The 14,874-nt window shown below is 45.3% G+C and overlaps 1 protein-coding gene across 1 annotated transcript; it reads right to left on the bottom strand.

The window, feature by feature from the left end:
• Nucleotides 1-852: 852 nt before the first annotated feature.
• Nucleotides 853-13,983, bottom strand: PTGER3 (prostaglandin E receptor 3). The gene is made up of 2 exons (XM_075097287.1): nt 13,042-13,983; nt 853-4,116 (listed from the first exon to the last, which is right to left on the bottom strand). Exons 1-2 carry the CDS (start codon nt 13,873-13,875, stop codon nt 3,832-3,834), a joined length of 1,119 nt encoding a protein of 372 aa, XP_074953388.1. The 5' UTR covers nt 13,876-13,983; the 3' UTR covers nt 853-3,831.
• Nucleotides 13,984-14,874: the final 891 nt, after the last annotated feature.

The raw sequence follows: 14,874 nt of genomic DNA, 5'->3' as shown, positions 1-14,874 counted from the left end.
AAGGTCACTTAACTTGGGAGAAATTCACAGTGACATTTCACTTGCTTACCGGAGGAGCACACAGAAATTCTGTTGTGGTAGGTTGGGTTTGTCCATCATAATGATGCTTCCAGCCCATTAGCGGAGTCACTGATCTTCTCTATGACTCTGCTTTAGAAGCTCAAAAAGTCTGTGTTAAAATTACAAAATGTACCAAATAAAAGGTAAAATAATTTAAAAAGAAGTGGCAACAGCCTTGGCAAGAGGGGCTGTGGGTGGTCACCCATGCAGGCTCTGGCACACAGGCTTGGCTGAAACGCTTCAGACACTGACCTGGGTCTCAGATTTGGGGCTGCACAGAGTCCCGGGCCTGCGTGCTTTTCCCACCCAGCACTCAAAAGGCATAAGCATGAGTGAGAAATTGCAAAACCTGTACTGACACAGCAAACTGAACCAACCTTCTTCAGTGGTGCAGCGTGGCTCCCGCAGGTGAAGGTCACAAGCTGGAAGACTGTGCAGATAAAATCTATGTAAACCTGTCAAGACCTGTTGTGTTGTAACAGCAGGTGGTGCTTTTGCAAGACTCACGTAACCATTTATTGGAAGGCCTGTTGATAAACAATACTTTACACGTTAGGATCGACCATTCTCCATCCCCTGCTGCTTCGCACACAGCCCATCGAGAGCGGGCAGCAGGGAGGAGGGTGGGCGAGCACCTCGCGGCTCCCCTCGCCAGGACGGATCTGGCCAGTGGGCGGTCACAGCCAGGCGCCAGGGGCTGTGCTTCCACCTGCAGCTCTGTACAGGGTGTTCAAAATTGTTGTGACACTGTGTCCCAGGCAAGAGTAATCAAGGAAATTAAGACTGGTTATTCTGCCGAACTTTTATTCTGACTAATACAACACACATTGATTTGGTACACAAACAAGCTAGTTTTTAAGGCAAATGATCTCAAAATCATCTTTCCATACACTACAGTTTCCATAACATCTTTGACAGAAGAACAACATATTAAAACCAGTATTAGAAATGCTACTGTAGTGGAATTTAAATACATCACATAAAAGGCATCTTTAAAGAAATGCAACAAAGATACACCACCAAGTAAATGGGAAACAAAAGCTTTCATTTATGCTAAACTCTTTGAATTCATTTTTGAAAGTGCGTTCCTCCAGCCATGTCCTGTTACGGCAGCCATGGCTGGCAAATAGTGCTTAAACTCCTTTTCTGTAAACAGATTAAAGCAGACATTCTTTCCCATTTTCTGATATTTAAAGTAGCTTCTTCATATTACCGCACCCAGAGGTGGACAGAACTGCCTTCTTCCAAACATAAAAGTAAGTGTCCTATTTCACTAAGAAAAGGCATGGCATAACAAAATTATTTTAAGCGAACTATAGTGAAATGACCCCTGACACTCAAGAACAAGCCCACATCCAGTTACTCTAGAACTGAACAATGGTCCCTTGCCGCAGCCGACTTAAGGCAATGTCACATTTGAGCTGTTGTCTCATTACCGTGTATTTGAATGATTGTCTACAGGAAACAAACAGCATTCTCTGCTTGCTGCTATAAAAGAGCTGATAAAAGGGGGACTGATTCACTCTTCCTTGCAGAACTTCTCCCTCGCTATCCCGCTTACAATCCCAGAGCTGGCTGTATGCTCTGTAAGTGCTGCTGCTCAGAAATTTCTTGACAAAGAATGATTCAGTCTAATTGTTAAGGTCATCCCGACATATTTTACAAACGACTGGGTTTGTTTATTTGTTTTAAAAAGCTAACGTACATAAACTGAACAATACGACTGACCTGGACAGAAGAACAGGCTTTTTATCTTCCAAAATAATTTCTTAAAAGAAGTATGAATCCTGCAAGGCACTTTTTAAAAGAGAATGAGTAATACTTTTATTTCACCATGTTCCCCAAAGTGCTGATTAGTAAATGAACTGGGGCTAGCAGCACCGTTGACGTGCAGGCACGTGTAGTCGTTACACTCAACACCAGCTGACACACAGCGCACCAGCTCGCTGGGGCTGTACGGCTCCGGGCGTGGGGTCCCACAGCCTGAAGGATGCAATCGACTCGCAACTGAAAAAGGAATTTATTGCATTAAATCTAAGAAGATTATGAGACTGGCAAAAGAAAGGCAGTGCCTTACAAAATGTGCCTCTCTGTGATTTTAGGCTGGCTCTTGAATTAAAGACAGATATTAGATTTTAGGTTGCACTCGAACGCCACACAGATAAAACTAGATTTATGTAGCTAGTGGCTTCTGCTATCAGGTTAATTATTATTTTTGTTTGACTGATATGAAGGTAAGAAATTAGATAACGCAGTAGCAGAACAAGAAAAGTGAGTAGCCAGTTTCTCTTTTGAGTAGTTACTTTTATAAACAAAGGAAGTAGAGTAAAAATAAAGGTTCTGTGAAGAAATTCCTAGCAGATGCAGGATTACATTTGCCTTTAAAGCCCCTGAATTTGATACTATATACTGTACACAGTATAAGGTGCACAACCGTATGACACATTGTATTTGATTGTATTTGCATCCAATTTCACCCAAGAGGCCATGAAACAGGAGACATTAGAGGCTGTCATCCATAAAGGGTGAAGAAAACAAGGAAAAAATGTAGCGCCTTGTAAAGATAAACTTCAGATGTGACACAAATGGATCAGAAACCAATTTTCTAATAAAACCTGAAAGCTACCTGGGGGAAAGATGTGATAATGCACACACTTCTACCCACCTCTTCCGGGCCGCTTTCTTTTAAAAATTCCCAAAGCTGCCATATCTCTCAAATTTGTCTTTTCAGACGAAAGTAGAAACAAACTATTCTGGGGTACTATTCTGGCCACTTTGTAGTACATTTTAGTAATGGAGAAGTTTTGAGTGGCATCCCCGGTGCTTAAAAATAATTTTATGTTCATTTTATTCCTGGACACGTGCATTTCCAACTAAAGCAACTCATATGAAAGCAGTATTTTTGGCTTTGTAAACCTTTGCCATTAATCTACAGGAAGAAGAGTGTTTACTGTCTCTTATAACCTATTTATCACTCTCTCTATCTGCTCAAAGTACTCTTATAGTGTGCTTTGCAAACAGCGATTCTTGTTATGCCTGGGTATTTCACAGGTTGCTATTTAAAAATAAAACCATAGATTTCTCACTTGTGCTATTTGTCCCAATGATACATCTTCCTCATGATCTTATTTTAGCATCCATGCAGAAAGAGTATTTATCAGGACAAATCCATGTGTCATGAGACTCGTGCCACCTTCAGTTCTCAAAAGAGAATGAGGTACCATCATTGGTACAACACAACAACCTTTTCAGTTTTAAGTCACTGAAATCCAAATAAAAGTCTCCTAATTTTGTCTTCCTTCAATTATTGCATTTTTTGCCCCTTTTCCCCTTGTCCCTCCAGAAAAAAAGGAGGAAGAAGGACTCTGAAGTAGATAATCTTAGTATTAAAATATATATAGGAGTGGGTCTCTTCAGTAAGTTAATCTGTTGAGTCTGTTCCAAGTGTCCTCTGATAGGGACACCATCTTTTCTACCTTAATGCAAGAGAATTCCCTCCAAACTCTTTTAGGCACACAAAACGTCACGTTCTGCAGCCCAGTTATGAACGCCAATAACAATGGAATGTAGAAACAAACCCAACTCCTTCTTCTGCATTTGAGAATTTTTGGCACATTAGATAAATAATTATTTGGCACTATAAGTCCACTCAGTAACAACATTTTCAGCTATTTATGCAGATGCCGACATGCTACAGATACCCCAATTCACAGTAAGATTTAAAACTACTTGTTGGCAAAAGTAGTTTCCATGCAAATGATCAATGTTCCTTCATGCCGTTGTCCGTCGGATTTCCTCTGACAAGGTGATTGACCTCTCTTTCCACTCATTGTTAGAGCACTTGGAGACAGCGTTGGCTGCTTGACAGAACTTCTGGAGGAGGATCTTTCTGAACAGCAGGTAAACCCATGGATCCAGTATCTGGTTTAGTGAGGCCAAACGCACAGCTGTCAAGAAGAAATTGCATTCTTTGTGCAGTTCTGAGCTTTGGGCACCACCAGAGAACTGCTTGCAGTGTTCAAATGTGTGGCTGAAGATCATCTTCAACATTGTTATCTAAGGAAAGTTAGTAGAAAAAAGTGATATATGTTAAGAGACTGTTATCTGTATATCACTATATGCAAATATCCCTAAAGACAAAATCCTGTCAAGCAATTTTTTCCTCCCTCACCCAATCTGAACTGTGGTCAGAGAAAATAAGCACTGAGAGAGCAGCTCAGTTTGTGTGTGTGTGTAAAATGAGTGACAAACATGATACCTTTCAGCTATCAGTCAGATTTGTTTATAGATCTCATGCTAAAACAGGGCAGCACATGCTGCTTCCCTGCTTGAGACACAACCGAAAGCCGTGTGCTAAATCCTAGAGGTTCAAGACGTCCTTGGCTAGAAAGGGAAATTACTGACCTTGCAAAATTGACTTAAAGGGACTAATTTTATCATTATGATATTATCACAATTACAAGGAACAGCTGAATAACTCATGATAAGTAGAGCTCTTCAAAATTATGTTATGAACAGTAAATGTCAGAAAAAAGAATTTCAAATACAAAAACGTCTTCCTTTTATTTTTTTAAAGATAAGATATTTTCTTCTATGACTTCTAAATTGTAGAATGTGGTTTTAGGGTAAATTATTTTGCTTATGAACTGAGCCAAATTAAAAGAAAAGGGCTAATAAACGTGATTTGGGCTAGGAGTCAAGAAAACATTTGAAAACATCAAGAAAAAAATCTTTTTCTTTTGTCAAAAGCCACAGACTGCATTTTGTGTTAACCTGACTTATACTTCCTCCTTTCCCCCCTCAGTTCAGCTGCCCTAGTGAATAAAGTGACGTATTTAGGAATCTGTTTCCAAGCTGGCAGGACCGAGAGATGCTATTTACACTGTAAAATGTTTCACACAAGTAGAAGTTTCCGTAACTGATGTCTCCCATGCCTCACAGCACAGATCAGCAAGCTCTGGCCTGGGAGCGAAAAGCTACATGTAGGTTGATGCTTTGGGGGTTGAATACCATCAGGCATGGCGGCATCTCGATTTACAATACTAGTTATGCAGCATAAGGCTATCGGGGTCCTGCCATTATGCAGATGGCACACGTCAGAACATAAGCACTGGTCAGCAATAGTCACTTATTTATTCAGAAAAGCCAAAGAAGAGGCAGCTTTGATTAATACTTTCACCCCAAAATCTGTATTTTAAGGCAATTTTATGCCTTATTTCAGTGTCAGTGAAGATAGGTGCTGTTGGTACGGTACAGGCAGCAGGGAGGATCCATTTTTCTTATGTGTTGCTACAAGGCTTACAATCTTTAAACAACATAAACTGAAGATTACACTATAATGATTCAATCAACTAAAATAACAATATTTTCTAAATCTTTTTTTCACATCTTAATTTTCCAAATTAAGACATAAACTTGCTTTACAGCTATCAATGCCATGAGCCTTGAAACACAAGGACACCTTTATTCTCATGTTACAGACTAGAAAGGTAAGACACTGTGAAGGGCTGCTACAGGCTGCACAGAAAACCTGTGACTGAAAAAGAAACCAGCTTGGGAACCCAGTGCAGTGCTCCAGCCACAGGAGCACTGGTTTTTTATCAGGGTGCTGTTTATTCAGGTAAAAATGGTGAGAAGCCTTTTCTCTTTTAAAGCTAGTGAGAGAACTCACCAGAGCTGGTGTTGCAATGCTCTCATATGCTAATATATAACCATGGGAAACAGGAATCACATTTTGAAAGATGTCAGACAGATATAATTTTCCATGGTTTAGTCGGTATCTTTGTCTAAAGTTTTCTCCCAAGCTTTATGTACCAACTACAGCTGCTTAAAAATATATCACTTTAGAGGTCTTTAGTAGCTTCTCTACAGATAAGCTACATTAGATTTTATATTGCCATGTTTCTTCCAGGAGCCCATAAAAACAGGGATCAAAACATCTTCTGAGCAGGCACTTGCCATGCAATTGCTGCCAAATGACGTGCGTATCAGCTGTATAATAGGGAAAATACCTGTGCTGCTCTTACCCCTGGCTGTGATACACAATGAGGCTCTTGGGTGCTTTAGAGCAAGGAAAAGGCAGAGCTGGTGTGAGGATGGGGCATGCTTCATAATATATGTCAGGTAGCTGCAAGCAGACCTCGTCCCTGCGTACCGGGTCCTACCACAGACTGAAGTGTGGCACTGTGAAGTGACCTGACACTTGGGAATCCAGGAGTAGGGCCTGTGCGCTACATTCTCTCCAAGGATAGGGCTGTTGAACACCTAACTCTTCCTGGACAGGTACTTATTTTTGCTTGCAAATCTCTTCTGGCCATGACTTGAAGACCTTGACTGCCTGAATATGGAAATCCTGCAGAATTGAGATAAGGTAGATCTGCACATTTTAACGTGTCTACTGTGTATGTCAAGGAGATGAATACCTATGCACAGTGGCTCTGATGCACATCTAATTAACTGTCTTTGGAAAGGTCAGTGGTACCACACACTAGAAAAACCGGCAGCCAGTCCTGAAAATGCAGGGAACGGCCCGAGGGGTGAGACTTGCTGTCAATTATTCATAGCCCTGTCCAACTTCTTGGCTTCAGCCTTTTGAAAGAACCAAGACAATCTGCATCAGCAGCAACACAAGCAGAGTGATCCCAGCCAAGGCTTTCCCACGGAAAGCTGTCTTCAGCATGGAGTGTCACCCAGAAAGGTCACTCCTGGACTGCTGTTGTCCCCATAAACTGGGACAGTCAGAGCAAGAATGACCAGGAGCAGAGGCTATGGGGAGGATTTTTCCATTCAAAGGGATATTCTGGGTGCCAGATCAATAACCACGTGTTGACCTTGGAAAGACTTAAATGAGTCTGGAAGGCAGGGCAGCTTGGACAGCAAAGTAGAATTGTTTTTGTTCCTTTAAATAGAAGCAATTGAGGATTCCATCTAATATATTTAATATAAATAAAAATTTAAAAAAGTAACCATTGGTAGAGCTTTTTTAAAATACAGATAGATACAGATCCAGACCACAGCAAATGGCCACCTGTGCACCAGACCCACACAACCACAACCCTACCGCTTCCTCTGCCACCTCCAGCTGTTTAGGACACTGTCACTGTCGCAGCTCGTCCTACGCTGCCTGCAGCACCTTCCCCCTATGCCCATCACAGTCCAGGACAACTCACCTCCTGACGGGGACGGCAGCATTGCCATGCCATAAAGAGAAGCAGTATTACATAAACATGCTACGCCCACATTACAGCCAATGGGAACCACACCACGGTTGTCATTCCCACTTCAGATTACCCTCTCCCAGATCAGCTCTTCTAACTCTTCCTTTGGGAACTCTGCAACGACCCTTGTTTTGCAAACCTCGCTGCCTTGATTTTTTTGTTAGTGAACCCATACAGCTACAAAAATATCAGGCTAATAAAATATGTTTCCCGAGCAGACAACTTATTTTTATTACATAGTATTCCCTTACTGGAATATTTTTTTGATCAACAATTGCTCTGCTGGAAATTTTATTTGTCTGATATCCTTCAAGGTTGTTTATCATGGCCTGTACTGGTCTTCTAAATGAATTAAAAGGAAGACTGTGAAAGGCAGAGGAATGACATCAGGTGGAATAAAGTCAATGGAATTACATCATTTAAGCCAATTAAAAAAACATCTCCAAATGCATATAGTAATATAATTGATAATTGTATTTATTAAGTTACAGTAGATAAAACTTCACTGTTATCACTGAATGTAGCTTTAAAATAACATTAAGCCTCCACTGCTGTAGTTTTCAGACTTATAACCAAAGACAAGATGCATTTTGTGAGATATCTTTACAGTGTTTTGAAAAAAGTTGGATTGTAGCACATAAGAACTTTTCAGCGTTGTTTCATATGCTCCCCAGCTGGCAACCATCACTGTGATTCACTGCCACTAACTTAACTTTAAAGGAGCAGCCTGTGTTACCTCAGGGACTCCCAGGCAGCTTACTATTATACTGCAAAGAGTTTAGAATGAACTTCCATTGGGGAGGGGGCAGGGGGAAGACAAAAACTTTTGCAAAGATATTTTTCCAGTTTTACAAACTATGTTGGAAACCACTGCTATCTGTGGTAAAAGACGGAGAATAATACAGTTGATGTACTTTTAACTGCATATTTTTCAGCCAAGCAGGAGCTGAGTAGCTGGTCTAGAACATGGGGTAAGAATCTGACAGGAAATTCGTGGTTCCAGACTGCAAACTCTTTTCTTGAGATAGCTTCCAAAAAACCAAACATGTTTTCTATGTACCATGAAGACAGGAGGATTCATCCTCTTACACTGCTTCTCCTCTCCCATTAGCCCCGATCTGTTGCTTAAATAATTCTCACACATAAAGCAAGCAACAGAAGGAACAGAAGATTCTTGTGATGAAATACAAATAGTGGCTGTGGTGAGCGAACCATGGAAAGCCACAACAGAGAGGACGTGATTTTTCATTGCAGTGACTAACAATACCTATGGTCACGTACCATCTTGTTTTCAAATGAAAATTGTAATTTTGTCTCATTGAATTTTTAGGACTCTCTTCCACTGCCTCTGCTGAAGCTGAACCAGAATGAAAGACTTCAGTTTGAGCAGGCCAAATGCCATTACAGATTCTGCTTGTGGACCCCTGAAGGAGAACTTCCTATTGCCTAGCATGGACGTGGATTTCTTTTTTGAAGTAGAAATACTGCCTGTCGCAGCAAGGTAAGGTAAGTAAGCTAAGTCCAGCCAACTCGACTACAGAGGTACATGTTTGGTATCCACACCATCTTAACCTTGGTTAACCCCCTCACCGTAGCTGCTCACCCATCAGATTGACAGTAATCCAGAAAGGATGTCAGTTATATGGCACCTGACGATCTGTATTTATTAGCAGCCTTCTTGCAGTAGGGCAATACAACACCTCCCAGTGTGCGTGGACCAGAGATGTATCAATATGTCCTGGGAAGAACTGCTGCTCAGAGCCGGCCATGCATGAAGGCCATGCTGCTTTCTGCACAGCAGCACCGCACATCTGGCACGTGCACAGGCAGCACTGCATGCCGCGCTCTCCTATCCAACGCCCCACAGGACGCGCACCGGCAGAGCAACCTCAAGCAAATAAGTTCTCTGTTTCTGAGAAACATGTGATAGTGAAATCATTTGCAATCTTCTTGGAGAATTACTGGAGAAGGCTGAGGATTTTAATGAGAACATGTTTACAGAAGGATAATAATGCAGGGAATCATGACAAGGTCCTATCAAAGTCTAGTGGGATTCCTCAAATGTGGTCTAATTTTTATCATTTGTTTTTGACCCTATCTAGACAGATACAGTTCAGCAAAATCCAGTCTTTTGGCCAATCTGAAATGATCAGTACGCTGGAACAGTTTTGGAACAGGTGGCTGTTTGAGCCTCAGATGGAAGCAGAGCATTAGTGGGAAGAGTTACTCATTCATAGAAAAGGAGCCATCTATTTTCCTTGCAGCTCAGCGATATCACTGCCTTTTTTTCTAAGTGAAGGTGCTTTCCATAACATGTAAAAATATTACAAAATAATACAGTTTTAATAAAAATACCCATAAAGGAGAATGTATTTAATGTCCGCCTGACAGGAGGGTTAAGGAGGAGTATTTTAATAGGAAAAGCAGCAGAATACCTGAGCATTTTGGCTTTAAATAGCCTTGAAACAACTTTGTGAGTGAATAATTTTGTAGCCTGGAGCTCTAAGAGAATTATTATGAGAATTCCAGTTTGTGCTGCACTGGTGTTTCTGTGCAATCAAGGAATAGCTTCCTGTATTTTACCTCAGACTCATTTCAATCTGCTGTCAGTTTAGTTCAATGGTTATGCTCTACAGTTGAGCACCAAAATAAATAGAAGATTAACATGAACTGGAAGCCACTTATGATAAAACAATATCTTATTAAGTGGAGCATTCTCCCAGGTTCTCCATGCTGAATTCAAGCAAGATCCTGAGTGCACAATGGAAGGAGACAATGCCTACTTTATGTACGCACTTCCTCTCTTCTACCAAATCCAGCATAAATCAAGAAAAGGTGGGACGCTTCATTAGGCTGTTTAGAGCACAGCCACTATCATAAAAAGTTTCACTTATCTGTTAAATCACATTTGATCGTCATTTTCATCAACAGATCAAGTGTAAAAATACTGTCTGTGTGAAAGGGCATTGTTTACCTAATAGTCATAGTTGTCAGAATCTGATAGTTCTCAGTTCCAAAACTCAGATTCCTTTTCATAAAAAAACCCAAAAATCTCTTCTGAAAATCCCTGGATTCCCATTTCAGCTAAATTTTTTACAACTGCTAAATGATGCAGTTATAGCTTAAATGAGTTCTACCATCTGGCTTTCACTGACAGTGCACTTGCTTTACTGCATGGTCACTCTTCCAAAAAATCTGCCGTCTTATTCCCAATTTGTACTTTGTAGTTGTACAGAAAACATTGAAGTGTATGTATAAATATGCTTCTGTAGTCATCACTCTTGATTTTGAGAATATGAAGACTGGAGAATACGCTGACTGGACAGAGAAGTTTTGCAGAGCTCTGCAGAAAGAGTTGCGTGCTTTCCAGAGCTACTGCCGCACAGGGAAGTGAACTGTTGACAAATGCATTCTGGATTACAGCTGTGTCACCCAGTGGGGCAGTGGTCCTTCATGCGATGGTAAAATGCATGCAAAGAGTTGCCAACCAGTATTTCTTCAATTGGCCCTGCCTTTGACTCAGAGTGTCAGGCTCCTCACCAGGGAGTCAGTTCACCTTCCATGGCTAAACCTCAGAGAAGTCCTGCTCTCTTTTACCAGCTCCCCAAGCATTTTCCAGAGGCGTCAGTGTTAACAAGCTCTCTGACCCGGGCTCTGCTCCATTTACTCATCCCATTAACACTCCCCAGAGATCCATCCAGTAGAGCAGGGACAACTCTATCGCTTTCACTTCCGACTGTTAAATCTGCAAAAATGCCATGGGAAGCAAACCACCAAAAGGAATCTCTGCATCCTCACTGATTTTTCTGAGTACTCAGGCTCTGAAGGAAGAAAAAAAAAAAAACCAAACCAAAAAAGTATCCCTCATCTCAGGGTTTTCCTCTCGAAGCTACAAGTCTGGTTAAACCCTCAGGTGCAATAGCTCCATGGCCCCTGGGCTGGTTGAGGGAGCAGCGTGGGTCCTGCTGCCTTGGCTGCAGAGGGCAGGGCAGAACCTGCATCCCAATGGAAAGACTACAAAAGCAAGGGCTGAGAGGCAAACATACTTCCTTCATTTATTGAACACCTTCTAATTTTTCATGTGTTTAATTATGGACAAGCATGCAACAGTTAACTTCTGTAAAATAAAGAAATTCTAGTGCCTCCCCTTGGGACTTAACTGCACACGTCAGCGGGGCAGCAGGACGTGCCGCAGCAGCGTTAATGGCTAGCCAGTGTGTCTGGGGCTGCAGGCAATCGATGCACGGAGACACAGAAACCATGACAGGGCATTCTCCTGAGTTAACTTATCAAACTTAACATTCCTTGGGGTTTGAGGAGGAGAACATTATTCTTTGTTCTCAAGTTCTCACTCAGTTTTCAGTGTGGTTTTTAATTTTACTTTCTTCCCAAGCTGTTAATGATCTCTAGAAAGTTAATTTACAGCCTCTTGACTTACTTTGGGGTGGGGCTATTTTGGAGATTTGGTGGAATTTTAATTAATTTACAAGAAAAACATTACTTAATTAAATGAATTTGTTTTCTATTTTTACCTCATTCCCATCAGCCGCTAGCTTTGTCAGCCATTCCTCTTGTCGTGGCCCCATTTACAAGAGCTCAAGTTCTCCGTGCACAAGAAGGAAGAAAAATCCTTCTAGCCACAGAGTACCTTTCACATAACTTCAAAATTACTGTAGCTAGCTTCAGCCCTTTCCTGCTTATGGGTCCCAAGTACAAACTTTCCAAAAATCATACGATCCTCCAACCGCAGAATAAGCTGGCCTTTTTAGATGGGGTACTGGACTGCTAGGTGTGCCCCTGCCCCACATGGCAGAGAGAGATGTGGATTCAGCCTCCTCCGCTCCTAAATCACGAGGAAGGGTTTACCCCAGTTTGGCAAGAAAGAAAGGGCATAAGTGAGAAATAAGAAAGTAGTGGAAAGAAATGCAAGGGTCCTTTAAAAAAACAGAAATGAAGGCCTACAATGCTGCCGTAAATAAGATACTGTGAGCAATCTGCTGAAAGCCGGAAGGCACTCGCAAAGTCATAAGTTGTGCTTTTCCTCATAAAGCACCAAAGTAAGTTTTGCTACAAGATGGAAGCAAATAAAAAATTGTAAATGGCTGTTTCCTATAAGCACAAGGCTCCATTACAGTAAGGTCTCGATAAACTTCCTCACAGGTTTCCCAAACAAGCAGGTTCTGGTTCCCTTTGTCCTGTCACCTTCAGATCCCTAGGGTGCCGACAAGCAGGTACAACGTGCCGGTCAGGCTGTACTGGGCAGGAACACAGTGCACCCTCCCTGCCTCTGGAGCCCACTGTCGGTCCCAGCTGCTCTCCCCCCTCTAAACCTGCCCACTGTGCCTGGAGTCTGTGATTCTGTGCCACGAGCACTGCCGACTTCAGTGTCCTGCCCCCAGACCCACGGTGTCCTCATATCCTGCCTTATTCCTCTGTACAAGACCCTTGTTTTCCTCAAGGTCCCTCCTTTTGACACTAGTTCCTTTGCCTTATTTTTCCAAATATGCTGTACTTTGGCTATCCTCTTGGACCTCTCCCAGTTCTCTCCTACCAGCTTTCCACACCTGACATCCCCCAGGCCCTGTCCCTGCTTTCTTTCAGTATGGCCATTCACAGCCATACTGCCCACGAGGAATCTGAACCACGGTGCCTCCCACCCTGCCCAGGGCAGGGGCTCTCCGGGGCCACCCTGCCTCCTGCCCTACCAGAGGGAAGGAGGAAGGAGGCCCGGGGTTAACCTAGAGTGGACAGCAAGGCGACCTACCAGTAGTGGTGACCAGCAGACCGAGAGGACACACATGATCCCCAAGAGCTGGATCAGTGTCTCCATGGTGATACGCCCCCACTGCTTGCTGGAGCGCGATGCAGTAGCTTTGGTCCGACAACGAGACACCAAGGCCTCGATGGTGGCCAGGTTGCACACCACTGTCACCACAAGCGAGAGGAGCCCCAGGATGGCGAAGGTGGGGGCAAAGAAAAGGTTGCCGGTGAGCTGGCTGTTGCCTGTGCTGATGAAGCACCAGGTGCCGGGCCACTGCAGCGTGTACTGGCCCAGGCCGGCGATGGGCAGGAGGGCGAAGGCAAACACGGCCAGCCAGATGCTGAGCAGCACCATCTTTGTCACCCGTGTCTTCATGTGGCTGGCATACCAGTGGGGCGCACGGATGGCCAGTGTCCTCTCCACAGCCATGGCGCTGGCAATGAAGAGTGGGCAGAGACCAAAGACAGTCATGCTGAAGCCAAAGAAGATGCAGAGGTGGCCCGAGGGGTCAATGGCGTCCCAGGTGCGGTTGGACAGGTAGACGGAGATGACGATGGGGCTGGTCAGCAGCTGCCCAAGCAGGTCGGTGAGTGCCAGGGAGCCAATGCACAGCAGGAAGGACCGCTTCCGCCGGCTCTTCTTGGCCCGGTAGCTGCGGGAGACCAGCAGCATGGCCAGGGCATTGCCCACGATGCCCGTGATCATCATGGTCAGCGGGAACGCCACCGAGACGGTGCTGCAGCCCCCCGCCGCCCGCCCCGTCCCGTTGCCCCGCTGCCGCATGGCGCCGGGCTCGGTGCCGTTGGGGTCGCCCTGGCACTGCGGCCAGCGGCTCATCCCGGCGGGCTACCGCGGCGGCGGAGCACCGAGGGGTCGGCCCATGGCGGCGCTGGACGGACGCGGTGCCCGGTGCGGCGCGGCACCGCCGGTCTGCGGGAAGCGGGCGGGAGGCATTATAAGGCGGGGGCGGGCGGGCGGGGGACGGCCCGTCCCGCCCTGAGGGAAGGGCGAGGCGGCGCGGCGCAGCCCGGCCCCGGCACCCCGCCGCCCTCTGCCGCGGGGTCGGGAGCCCTGGACGGCTCTGGGGGCCCGGCGGCACCGGCCGTGCCCCGCCGCGGGGAGGGGTCCCTCAGGCGACCCTCCGGGACGGGGGCTCCCGGCCGGCCCCCGGCGCGATCGCGGCGGCGGGCGCTGCTCGAACGGGTCCGTGAGCTCTGCTGCCCCCGGGCGGTACCGGGGCTGCCGCCGTACCCCCCCCGCCCTTCCGCCGGGCCCCGCCCTGGCGGGCTGGCGGCGCTGGGGATGCCCGTGCTGTGCTGCAGCCCGGGACCCGTCGCCGGGGTGTCCCTCTGCCCTTCCCAGCCGCCGGACCCGCCGGACGCACAGGCTGCCTTGCAGCGCTCCGGGCAGCGGGCGCCGCCTCCCCCCGACCCTCTGGCTGTCACCGCCGCCGCCTGCAGCGCCGGGACCTTCCTCGTACGCGGAGGTGGCAGCGAATGCGATGTCTGCCGCCTTCTCCTTTCTTTTCCTGCTCTGTTTAACTCTCAGGGCTCTGTTTTTCTCACGGTTCAGGCTCAGCCAGTCTTGCAGCTATACGGCAGGATGCCATTTGCAAAGTCCAGTGCTGGGAACGATATTCCCGCTGAACTCCGGTGTACTTGGAGTAGAAAGTCTGGAAAAGCATGAGGGAAAACACCCTCCTTCCCCTTTTTAATTCTGACACGGATGCGTTGATCTGGAGCTACTGTGAGTTCAGCACACACCTCCTGCGTCCCACCTCTGCCATTTGGAAAGTTTTTGTACCATCGTTTGGTACCGTGCTTGATATTTGCACCT

The sequence above is a fragment of the Phalacrocorax aristotelis genome, chromosome 6 (assembly GCF_949628215.1).
Source record: "Phalacrocorax aristotelis chromosome 6, bGulAri2.1, whole genome shotgun sequence".
Taxonomy (NCBI): Eukaryota; Metazoa; Chordata; class Aves; order Suliformes; family Phalacrocoracidae; genus Phalacrocorax; species Phalacrocorax aristotelis.
The sequence above is the reverse complement of the archived record's forward strand: the minus strand, read 5'-3'. Positions and strand labels throughout refer to the sequence as shown.